Source organism: Erpetoichthys calabaricus, chromosome 13, assembly GCF_900747795.2.
Source record: "Erpetoichthys calabaricus chromosome 13, fErpCal1.3, whole genome shotgun sequence".
In the NCBI taxonomy this organism is placed as follows: Eukaryota; Metazoa; Chordata; class Cladistia; order Polypteriformes; family Polypteridae; genus Erpetoichthys; species Erpetoichthys calabaricus.
In genome coordinates, this window is record NC_041406.2 from 102,335,096 (window position 1) to 102,347,000 (window position 11,905).

The 11,905-nt window shown below is 35.4% G+C and overlaps 1 protein-coding gene across 4 annotated transcripts in view; it reads left to right on the plus strand.

Moving 5' to 3' along the window:
- setd2 (SET domain containing 2, histone lysine methyltransferase) overlaps positions 1-11,905 on the plus strand; it is a 148,651-nt gene that overhangs the window by 82,392 nt on the left and 54,354 nt on the right. For all 4 annotated transcript variants that reach the window (XM_051935936.1, XM_051935937.1, XM_051935938.1 and 1 more), the window contains exons 7-11: positions 1,133-1,256; positions 2,435-2,512; positions 4,748-4,845; positions 6,895-7,021; positions 10,021-10,155. In XM_051935936.1, the coding sequence (XP_051791896.1) occupies positions 1,133-1,256; positions 2,435-2,512; positions 4,748-4,845; positions 6,895-7,021; positions 10,021-10,155 (562 nt within the window). The remainder of the gene's footprint in view (positions 1-1,132; positions 1,257-2,434; positions 2,513-4,747; positions 4,846-6,894; positions 7,022-10,020; positions 10,156-11,905) is intronic.

Genomic DNA, 11,905 nt, shown 5'->3' on the forward strand with positions numbered 1-11,905 from the left:
TTATTGCAAACAGTATAAAAAAATTGGCAAATGCTGTTAATAGATCATAGTCAACTCTAGAATTATCATCACTTTTCATACAAAAGAGCTAAAATTAATATATAAAGAGAACCACACATGCAGTGATATTTGGGACTTAAACAAATGGGTAAGCCTCATGCTTACCTGGACTTCACTTGTGAGAATGACAGCACTTAGCCCCTTTCTGTAGTGTTTAACAATGTTGGAAAATAATTATGGTGGGATCCAGGACCACTTGCCCATGCAGAACATTTCTAACTCATTGAGATTCTTGGGTTTTCTCTTGTGAACTGCCTCTCTTCAATTGATAATAATATATTTTCAATTGTGTTCAAGTCAAGAGACTGAGTGGGCCATTGTAAAACCTTGATTTTGAGTTACTACAAGCATTTCTTTGTCAATTTGGATGTATGCTTAAGGTCATTATCTTCTTGGAAGAACCCTCCATGACCAGTTTTAGCCTTGTGGTCTTAGCAACCAGATTTTTGGCAAAAATGTTCTGGTATTAACTATTGTTCACAAGAGCCCCTGGAATACTGGCAGGTCTGAAGAAGGGCTTCTTTCAACACATTTACAACACAAAAGACACTGACACAGAGGTGCGAAGGGGTTTAAAGTTGGCCAGGTTTACGAGTTTTTTCGTAGGCTCCTGTAATTCTAGTTTTAATGGTTTTGCCTACTTTTTTGAGGATTGCCAATATTTCTGAAGTTGATGGTATACTGGTGTGTGAGACATAATTGAAGATAAATTTTGTAAGTGGTTGTAAACATTTCTAACCTGCTTAAATTAATTTTGCAAGGTTTCTGATACTCTTTGAGAATGCATTTAATTTTGAAAACCATTTTATTCAGCGTACAAATATTAAAATTGCTATAATATTTAATTTACATATCTATGATTACTTATTATGCACTTAACCTTCCTTATTTTACATCACCGTTTTTATTTTTATCTAATGTTTAAATAATTTTAAAGCACCGTCCATACACATGACACGTGATAAGTCAAGTCCTAGTTTTCATATTACACAATATTTGGTTCTCCAGCTGGTAATGTGTGCTTTATGCTGTATAATTCTTGCATCGAATATTCATATGATGTTTCTTTCAGCAACACATTTGTTCTGGAATACTGTGGTGAAGTGTTGGATCACAAAGAGTTTAAAGCCAGGGTGAAGGAATATGCCCGCAGCAAGAATATTCACTACTATTTCATGGCCTTGAAGAACAATGAGGTAATAAAACTTAATTTTTTACAGTTGATTTATTTATTTGGTACACTGTATTAATCCCCAAGGGGAATTTTACTGTAAGCAAACTTATTTTTAAGCAGAAAATTTTGAACTTTCATCTATATTATCTTGTCAATTTCCAGTAAGTGTCTTCTCGGTTATTGGGTTATAGAAATTGACAGCCTATTCTAACAGCACTGAGTATAAGTTTAAAGCCAGTCCTGCACAGGATATGAGCCCCATTCCAGGGCAAAGACACCTATGGTCCTTTTATACTCTCAAATTAACCTAAAGTGCACATATTTTAAATACTTCAGGAAAAAAGAGTATGTTTACTCTATGTTGCATTTTAATTAGTCTTAGTAAGTTTTGTATATTGACAGACTTTCAGAATATGGATAAGGCTGTGTAGGAGAAAGAAATATGGAGTTGCAAGAATTTTAGAGGGGGAAAAAAACATGTTTTTTCCTCAGTCTAAGATCAAAACAGTGGGTTATGGAGGGTCCAATAAAGAGTTTACTCTTTGGTGCCTTAACGTCTCCCTTTCCTCTCCAGTTCAGTGTCCTGTTGTTCATTTGTTCAAGTTTGGTTAGCTGAAGGTAGAATTAACAGTAACTAGAAATATGTTATGGTATATACGTTCGTTAAAATAAAACATTGATGCAATATTTTAAACTTTTTTTTTTTTTGGCTAGAAGATTTTCTGTCAATTTTATTGTATTAATATATGCTTGCTGATGCAGCCTTATATATCAAAGTTGTGCTTTAGAATATATATTACTTTAATTCTTTTTTAAGTAATAATTAATAATCCTTAATAAATGATGTATTAGTTTTATTCTTATAAAAATCATTATCTGAGGAAAGTTAATAGTTGAGGGAACAATAATGAATTGAATAAACTATAAGAATGTCATAGTAAAAGTTTGAATATTGACAAAATACTTTATCAAAACAATGATAGTTAGTGCAAAATAAATGTGTGATGAACATCAAAGATTAAAAATAATATTAAGAGCTTTATAAAATAAAATATCATTACATTTCTAAAAAGCTTGTTTCAGTTCTAACTTAATGCATTTAGTTTATTTCAAACAAGATTATGATGTCTGCTAATTGACTTCCAAAAATATCAGTTAATGCTACTGTATCACTTACTTGTGCTCTGTGTTCAATATCAGATCATTGATGCTACTTTGAAGGGTAACTGCTCAAGATTCATGAACCATAGCTGTGAGCCCAACTGTGAGACACAGAAGGTGAGTCTGAAAAAATGTTAGTCAATGAAATGCATGAATCTTACTTGTTGTGAATTCTATAGTTGCAGAATGGCTAACCTTATTGAATATTGTTTTAGCACAAGGTAAAAACAAACTAGTACCCTTCATTTAGCAATGGAGTAGAATGTTTAAATAGAACAGGCATGAACATAAAAAACAAGGTAACATATGCTATTCTATGACAATATTCAGCTGGTCAGATATGGCATTTTCTTATCAATGAGATATTTATTGTTTAATTTTGTTTCACGATTGTCCTTAAAATTACTTTTATATCGTTACCTAACAAAATAACTAAAATCAATACCACAATGTTTATAGGTTGGATTTTTATGTACTTCTTATATGTGTGTAAGGATGGTTTTGACATTTTAAGTCAATTAAAACCAAATAAAGACAAAAATGTTGTTATAACTTTTCAATTAATATCTTTATTGCCATATGTGAAGCTGACTTTTTGTAACTCCTTCTTGCTCGCTATCTATTTAATATTTAGTCTAATTCGTAGCAGATAAGTTCAGGTCAGTATAATTTGTGTTGCTTTTTACACCTTAAACTTGGTTGATTTCTTCTATTACTATATTTTTTTGGATTAAACCATAGCTTGAATGCTACAGGGTTTAGTTAATGCAATAAAGTTAACATGACCAAGTATTCACTTAGCATTTACTGTACAAATTTATTTTTAATGGCAAGATGCAAAAATTTCAACTCACTGTTAACTGTTGGCTGTGTTAGTTTGAAAAAAAAATGTGTGATGCTGCATTCTTAGATTTCTGGAACAATATATGTTTACGCTTTATTTAGTGATGGATTATGTTAAACCTGATGAAAATCAAAAGCTTGCTAAAATGAATCCAGACATTCATCAAAGGCTATAGGAGGCGTCTAGAAGCTGTTATATTTGCAAAATGAGGCTCAACTAAGTATTGATGTCATATCTCTGTCGGGGTGCCCAAATTTATGCACCTGTCTAATTTTGTTATGATGCATATTGCATATTTTCTGTTAATCCGATAAACTTAATGTCACTGCTGAAATACTACTGTTTCCATAAGGCATGTCATATATTAAAAGGAAGTTGCTAATTTGAAAGCTCAGCCAATGATAAACAAAAAATCAAAGAATTAAGAGTGGTTCCAAATTTGTTTCATATGACTGTATTTAAAAAAGCTATAAAGCTATTGATGCTAATGTTTTAATTCTAGCTATCTTTTGAATGTTATGTTTACACAAAAAGCAAAGAGCATATATGTAGTTGACAGGTAGAATTCTGGATTAAACACAACTAATGGAATTAATGTAACCTGCATGTGTTTAGCTGACAGCTCATAAATCATATGCAGCTGAATCAGCATATCCGTTTTGAATGGCCAAACACACAGTGATCATCATATATCAGTTCCCTGCAATGTATAAAATAAAAAAAACGAAAGACTGATTCCTTTTATGTAGTATGCATGGTAACACTCAAGACGTGTCTTTGAGTGTAAACTAGTCATGCTTTCAAAAATTCAATCCTAATTACAGCCTGAACTGTTTTCTCTTTAAAAGCTGATTACAGGAAGAGAGAGCAAAAAACAAAGTATGTGAATGCCATAAAGGCTTTTCTTAATAGTAATGTGTTCATTTGAATGAGGTACATTAATCATCTTACCTGTTAAATGCCCAGGAGCAATCATACACAGCTAAGCTACATTATAGTGTCCGGGTTACTATTTCTGCTTCCATTGTAGGACTTTTTAAAATGTTTTGTTATATTATGTAGGAAGCAATATCTAATAATTTCGTATAAGAACCGCTTAACCAAACACTTTCATATTACTTACTATCTTGTCAAAGTATTACTGTGGTTTAATTGTGATGTGGTAGGAAATCTAGTAACTGTTTTAGGGCATGAACAGATGAGTGAGCATAATCACCTGTTAGTCAAGATTTGTTAAGTTATACTTCTGCTCAGTGCAGCAGCTAAAAGACCGACAAGTGAGAATGCATGAGTTGAGTTGATGTCTACACCTTCATGTTGGGGTTTGAAATACCATATTCATAAAGCAGTACTGATTCCAAACATGTCTTAAAAACTGTACCCATATCAATGAATTATCACTGAGAACATACTTGAGGTTTAAAGGATGATGGTATATTCTTTTCTCTGTTTCTTCTTTTTCTCATTTCTGTTTATGCATTTTGCTTACCTGAACTTATTTATTTTAGTGGACCGTAAATGGACAACTTCGTGTGGGATTCTTCACTACAAAATTAGTTCCTGCTGGTGCAGAGCTTACTTTTGACTATCAGTTCCAGAGATACGGGTGAGCATTTTACAGTCTCTGTTTAGCTTGGTTATTGCATTTTTTTAAGTGTATTATGATTTTTGGCTTCACTCCTACAAGTAATACATTGTGGGGGGAGGCGAGATGAGATGTTACAGAAAAAGATAAAAGATGTTGGAGACTTGAAGTAGTTTTTCATGGGAGCAAAAGAATAATCATTACACCATTACATATGAACTGAATCACTAAATTGTAAGAATCCATGTCTATAGTGGTGATTTTCACATCAGTTATTAACTTCATATACATATTTACTTTACACATTCAGAAACAGAATTTTCTAAACTTGTATATCTGCCTAAGACAGAATGCATGTGTACTTGCAGTCTTTCTTTTGAAAGGTTTTCTTCTAATTTAAGTAAAGACCATTCTAATCTCTAGCTTATTTCCTATCTTTGAATTTCAGTATTTTTCAGAAAACTGTAGAGGGAACTTGTGAAGAGTGTGTGTGTTTGTGCGTGTTTGCGTGTGTTTGTATACTATATACAAGGGGGTTCTCAAAAATAACCGGAATTGAAAAAAAAAATCGTTTTAATAATTTTTACTTACTGAAACTTTAGTCTCCTTCAAAGTACTGTCCATGTGAATGAATGCACTTGTCCTAATGGTGTTCCCACTGGTGGAAACATTTTTGGAATTGCTAAAGAGGAACGTTGTCCAGTGCCTGCAGCGATTTTTCTTTGATTTCCTCCACGGTACAAAAACACTTTCCTTTGAGTTAATTTTTCATATGCGGGAACAAGAAAAAGTCATATGGAGCAAGATAAAGCAAGTAGGGAAGATGGCAAGAACTCCAAGACACACAAGTCAATTCATAAATCTCTTCAATAGTCCAACAACGATATTTGTAAATTGCATTGCAAACTTTTTCAAGATTTTTGTCATTCCTAATTGTGGAAGGTCGGCTAGATCTTGGTTGGTCTTCCAGTGACATTTCCCCTCGTTTGAAGTGTGGAAACCACTCGTAGGCCTGTGCTTTACTTGAAGGCTTCTCATCTGCAGGGTCCAGGCAGTTTGTCTCCTTGCCAATGAAAAACAAAATGGACAGTATCAGAAAAATATTATAAAGGAAGGTGTATGTTTTTTGTTTTACTTTGCATTGTAAAAAATTGAAGCTTTTTCAGCAGAACAAAGTTAAATTCACAGGACTAAACTAACAGGAGTAAATACCTGAGTGTCCTTTAATGTCTTCGAAAATTTCTTAAAAGCTTTTAAATAGGTTTTTATTAGACTACATTTATTTAATTTCTTTAAAATAAACAAATTGAAAATTTTGGACTGACAACATAAAAAGTAAATAGGAAAATGGTTGCATATTTCATTAAAAGCAGGATTTGGTAAGAATGAAATCTTGCAGTTCTTCTGGATAGAGTTTAAGCAATTTTGGTCTGAAAGAATGAAGACTAATTAATTAATATCCACATTACATACCATTTCTGTTTTATAGTTTATATACTGTCACTTTGACTTCTTCTGTGTCTGATATTGCATGATTCTAAATTCCACTCTCAGTAGACACCCACAATAAAAATAGGTGTACTTAGAATAATTTTAAGAAGGGGGTTTTATGTAGAAACATTTTGTTAAACAACTGACTTTCAGTGCCTTGTTTTTATTTCCAGTGGTAGTTGGTGTGGCCTTCAAACAAAGCTATAAATAAAGAGAATAAATTAATAACTTACAATAAAAATGAAATGAAAGTATTCACAGATCTTAAATTCACACCTTGCATATTTAATGCTGAGATAATGCTTACCAGTGTGTAATATTGCTTGAAGCTGCACGTGTGCTTGTGTGAAATGGGCTATGTAACAGCTTTTAACAAGACCACACTAAATGCAAGACTTGCTATGATCTCAGAGTTATGGAAAAAGGGGAAACAGTATGTTATCTAGAAATGGCAGACAAATGTGAGTTTTCCCTCCTTATTTTGAATAATGCAAAAGAAATAAAAGGATTAGTGCAAGGAAAATTATTATTATTAAGTTTGTAATCATTCTTATCATACCTGATATGTTATTTATATAGGAAGGAGGCCCAGAAATGTTTATGTGGAGCTCCAAGCTGTCGTGGTTTCCTGGGTGGAGAAAATCGAGTCAGTATTCGGGCTGCAGGAGGGAAGATGAAGAAGGAACGGTCCCGTAAAAAAGATTCCGTAAGTTGTCTTTAACTGCTTAAAATCTATTAATGTTTATCATTCAATCAGTTTCTTTTCAATTTAGGAAGCATATTTTTAGTTTAATTAAAAAGGCCTTACATAAAATGTTTATTAAATATAAATGAATTAAAGAAATTACATTTTCATTTTAATGGCTGAATTGTAGTTTATTCTTTTATCCATCCATCCATCCTCTTCCGCTTATCCGAGGTCAGGTCGCAGGGGCAGCAGCTTGAGCAGAGATACCCAGATTTCCCTTTCCCTGGCCACTTCTTCCTGCTTTTCCAGGAGAATCCCAAGGCATTCCCAGGCCAGCCGGAAGACATAGTCCCTCCAGCATGCCTCCTCCCGGTTGGACGTGCCCGGAACACATCACCAGGGAGGCGTCCAGGAGGCATTTATTCTTTTAATTGACAGGAATTAAGCTGAATTGATTACAAGCTTATTTATAATAGATCAGAATAAACTCTGCTTTGGCCAGCATTTTCAGTGCTCTGTGATATTTATAAAATGTACAAATAAGTGTGTGAGCAGTCCTGGCAGATGCAGAAGGCCATAGCATTTAGACAGTTGTCAAACATCTATTATCTAACATGTTATTAATAAATTGTAACTTGTTTCATATCATGGAAGGTATCCAGTATAGAATTTCACAAGATTTAAATCTATAGCAGCTACATCTTCAAAAGTGTCTCCCCATTTACTTAAAACAGGCATGAATAAATTAGCAGACACATTATTGAGTATTTCATTAATACCTGATATGCATCTTTCCTATATTTTTACCCCTCCTCACCCCTAGTTGCCCATATTGTTACAACTATTTGTTTCATACTTTTCCATCCTGGTGGTGCACTTGCTGTGTCTGAGCACCTTTCCTCCATCATCTTCTTCTTTCAGCATCTCCCATTAGGGGTGACCACAGCAGATCATCTTTTTCTGTATCTTCCTGTCCTGTGCATCTTGCTCCGTTACACCCACCACCTGCATGTCCTCTCTCACCACATCCTTAAACCTCCTCTTAGGCCTTCCTTCTTTCCTCTTACCTGGTAGCTCCATCCTTAACACCCTTCTTCCAATATAACCAGCATTTCTCTTCTGCACATGTCCAAACTAACACAATCTCGCCTCTCTGACTTTACCTCCCAGCCGTCCAACCTGAGCTGATCCTCTAATGTACTCTTTTCTAATTCTGTAAATCCTTCTTAACATCTTTAACTCTGACACCTCCAGCTCTGTCTCCTGTTTTTTGGTCAGCCCCACCTTCTCCAACCCAGATAGATAGATTGATTAATCCCAATGGAAAATTCACATTCTCCAGCAGCAGCATAATGATACAATAAATAATATTAAATTAAAGAATGATAATAATGCAGGTGAAAAACAGACAATAACTTTGTATAATGTAACAATAATAATAATGTAATATAATGTAACAATGTTATAATATAACAATAGACCTCCCTTTCACTCTTGCTGGTACCCATCTGTCACAAATCACTCTTGACACTCATACTTACCCACTCCACCCTGCCTTCACTCTCTTTTTCACTTCTCTTCCACAATCCCTGTTACTCTGTACTGTTGATCCCAAGTATTTAAACGCATCCATCTCCGCCAATTCTACTTCCTGCATCCTCACCATTCCTCTGACCTCCCTCTCATTCACACACATGTATTCTGTCTTGTTCCTACTGGCCTTCATTCCTCTACTCTCAAGAGCATTACCTCCACCTTTCCAGGGTCTCCTCAACCTGCTGATACTCTCACTACAGATCACAGGGTTACCTGCAAACATCATAGTCCACAGGGACTCCTGTCTAATCTCATCTGTCAACCTGTCCATCACAATTGCAAATAAGAAATGGCTCAAAGCTGATCCCTGATGCAATCCCACCTCTGCCTTGAATGCATCCGTCACTCTTACCACAGACCTCACCATTGTCACACTTCCCTCGTACATAATCTGTACCACTCTTACATACTTTCCTGCCACTCCTGACTTCCTCATACAATACCACAACTCCCCTCTAGGCACTCTGTCATATGCTTTTTTCTAACTCCTTCTGGCCTTCTCTATATTTCTCCATCAACACCCTCAGAGCAAATATTGCATCTGTAGTGCTCTTGCCCAGCATTAAACCATACTGCGGCTTGTTAATTATCACCTTTCTTCTTAACCTTGCTTCCACTACTCTTTACCATAACTTCATGCTGTGGCTCATCAATCTTATCCCTCTGTAGCTACTAAAGCTCCATCACACACCCAACTTGTGGGGCGTATGCACTAACAACATTCATCATCACACCTTCAATTTCCAGCTTCATAATCATCACTCTGTCTGACACTCTTTTCACCTCCAAAACACTCTTGCTATACTGTTCCTTCAGGATAACCCTTACCCCATTTTTCTCCTCCCATCCACACCATGGTAGAACAATTTGAACCCCCCTATGATACACCTGGCCTTACTCCCTTTCTATCTGGTGTCTTGCACACACAACCTTCCTTTTCTCCATTATATCCGCTAACTGTCTCCTTTTACTAGTCATACTGCCAACATTCAAAATTCCTACCCTCACTTCCACTCTCTTTACCTTCCTTTTGTCCCCGTCTTTGGACATGCCCACCCCCTCCTCTTCCTCCTTCTTCTTTTTCTTTCTTCTTTGCCTAACAGTAGCCCAATTTCTGCCAGCATCCTGTTGGCCAACAGTACTGGTGGCGGCCGTTGTTAACCCAAGCCTCAACCGATCTGGTATGGATATATGAATTGCTGTCCTCATATTGATCTAGCAAAAGTTTGCACCAGATGCCCTTTCTGACGTAACCCTTCCCATTTATCTGGGCTTTGGAGTGGTACAAAGAAACACACTGGTTTGTGCATCCCCTGTGGCTGGATTGAGCACCTCTCCTCCATACAATTATAAATATGTTTTACTTTTGTACATGTATGTATGTATTACTTTTAGCTTAGCAGCTTTATTTTCTGACATAGGTGGACGAGGAGCTGGAAGCTCTGCTGGAGAATGGAGATGGTCTCTCAGATGAAAAGCAAGTTCTTTCTCTTTGTCGACTCATGGTGCGAGTGGAAACAATGGAACAGAAACTTACATGCCTCAAGCTTATTCAGGTACGTGACAATAATTACTTTCTAACTGTCTAAATACATTTTGAAGTACTATGGGCAATTCCATTTTAATTAAAAAAATTTTCAAATAAGTTTTTGCATCACCCTTTTTGATAAGTAGGCATATAAATTACATTAAAATAGAGTGAGGTTATTGTGTCATTTCAATGATTTTTTTTTTTGTAAGTTCAGAGCCCTGTAGCTCCTAAAGCCCTTTAGTAACAACACAAAATTTGTTTGAAAGTATATTTATTTCCCTTCTCCCACGTGCCTTAGTTGAGGCTTGAAAACTGTCTTTTTAACACACTTGAACATTTTTGGGGTGATTATCTCATGAAGGGGACAAAGTAACAGGCTAAAAATGCAGCTTGCAAGATGAACTTTGACCTTAAAAATCATGCTTAGACTTAATGGGAAACTAAGATTTGAGCATAACATTAAAAAATACGGTTTGAGCTTTCCAATGAGTTATAGCTGAGCCATAACCCTTTGCCATGAAAAAAGTTACGGCTCATAAGAAACATTCTCAAAAGTATTCTGACTCCTTTCTATACACTTTTTTTGTGTTGTAGAATTCATTCTAAATGGATAAATTAGCAATTTTTGCCCATTGATGTACACTCAGTAATCAATAATGACAAAGTGAAAACATATGCATGAAAAATCAAAAACTAAAGTATATCCTTTATATATTACTTCATTCATTACTTTGTAGAACCCACTTTGACAGCAATTATAGGTTTAAGTCCTTGTGGATATGTCTCTACAAGCTTTGCATACCTTCATGCGTGCACTTTGTCTCATTCTTCCTTGCAGATCCTGTTAAAGCTTTGTTAGGTTGAAAGGGAAGTGTCTGTAAACTTCTACCTTCTGGTCTCTCCACAAATTTCAATGGGGTTTAAGTCAGGACTTTGGGTGTACCACTCAAGTACAGCTAATGGTTTGTCCGGGAGAAACTACAAAATTTTCTTGGCTTTATGCTAGTGCTGGGCGGTATACCGGTTCATACTGAAAACCATTTTTTATTTTTGTTATGATATGGATTTTTCTTATACTGCAACACCAGTTTAAATTGCCTAAACAACATTCAGAAAGTGGTGCAGCGGGAAACTGTTTAAGGGGGGACATTTTTCACTGCTACACCGCTAAACAGATACAATGGAGTACATGCGTTGGTGTAGGTGTTGCGCGGGGGCTCTTTTTCACTGCTACACCGCTAAATAGGCATGCAACAGAGTACATGCGCTAGTGGAGGTATTGCACCGTGAAAATGAACAGAGAACATTCCGAAACTGCAGCTGTAGCAGACGATAAAGTTGAACATGATGACATAGAAGAACTTTTGCAGAATAAAAGGAGTCACGTCTGTTGCCTGGAGATACTTTGGTTTTAAAAGGTCAGATGTGGACCATTATGTTCAAATCTGTGAATACTGTTTCTATACTACTGGATAATATTGCAAGCCAAGTTGTACTTGTTTTATTTTTTTTCAGTACAGTGTAATGTACCTGGGTACTGTGTAATAGTGTGATGACATGTTGACTTTATTCTCGACATTTCTACTTGATTCTCGCCATTTATGTTAAGATTACAGTTGACATGTTGACTTTATTCTCGTAATTTGTCATTAAAGTAGAACATTGTAAACTAAACTTCATCGTAAAATGAATATTTAATTTACTAGATTTTCTCAAACCCTATCATAAATTATATAGCACATTAAATGCTTTGTGTTAAGTGTTCCCCGAGCCGT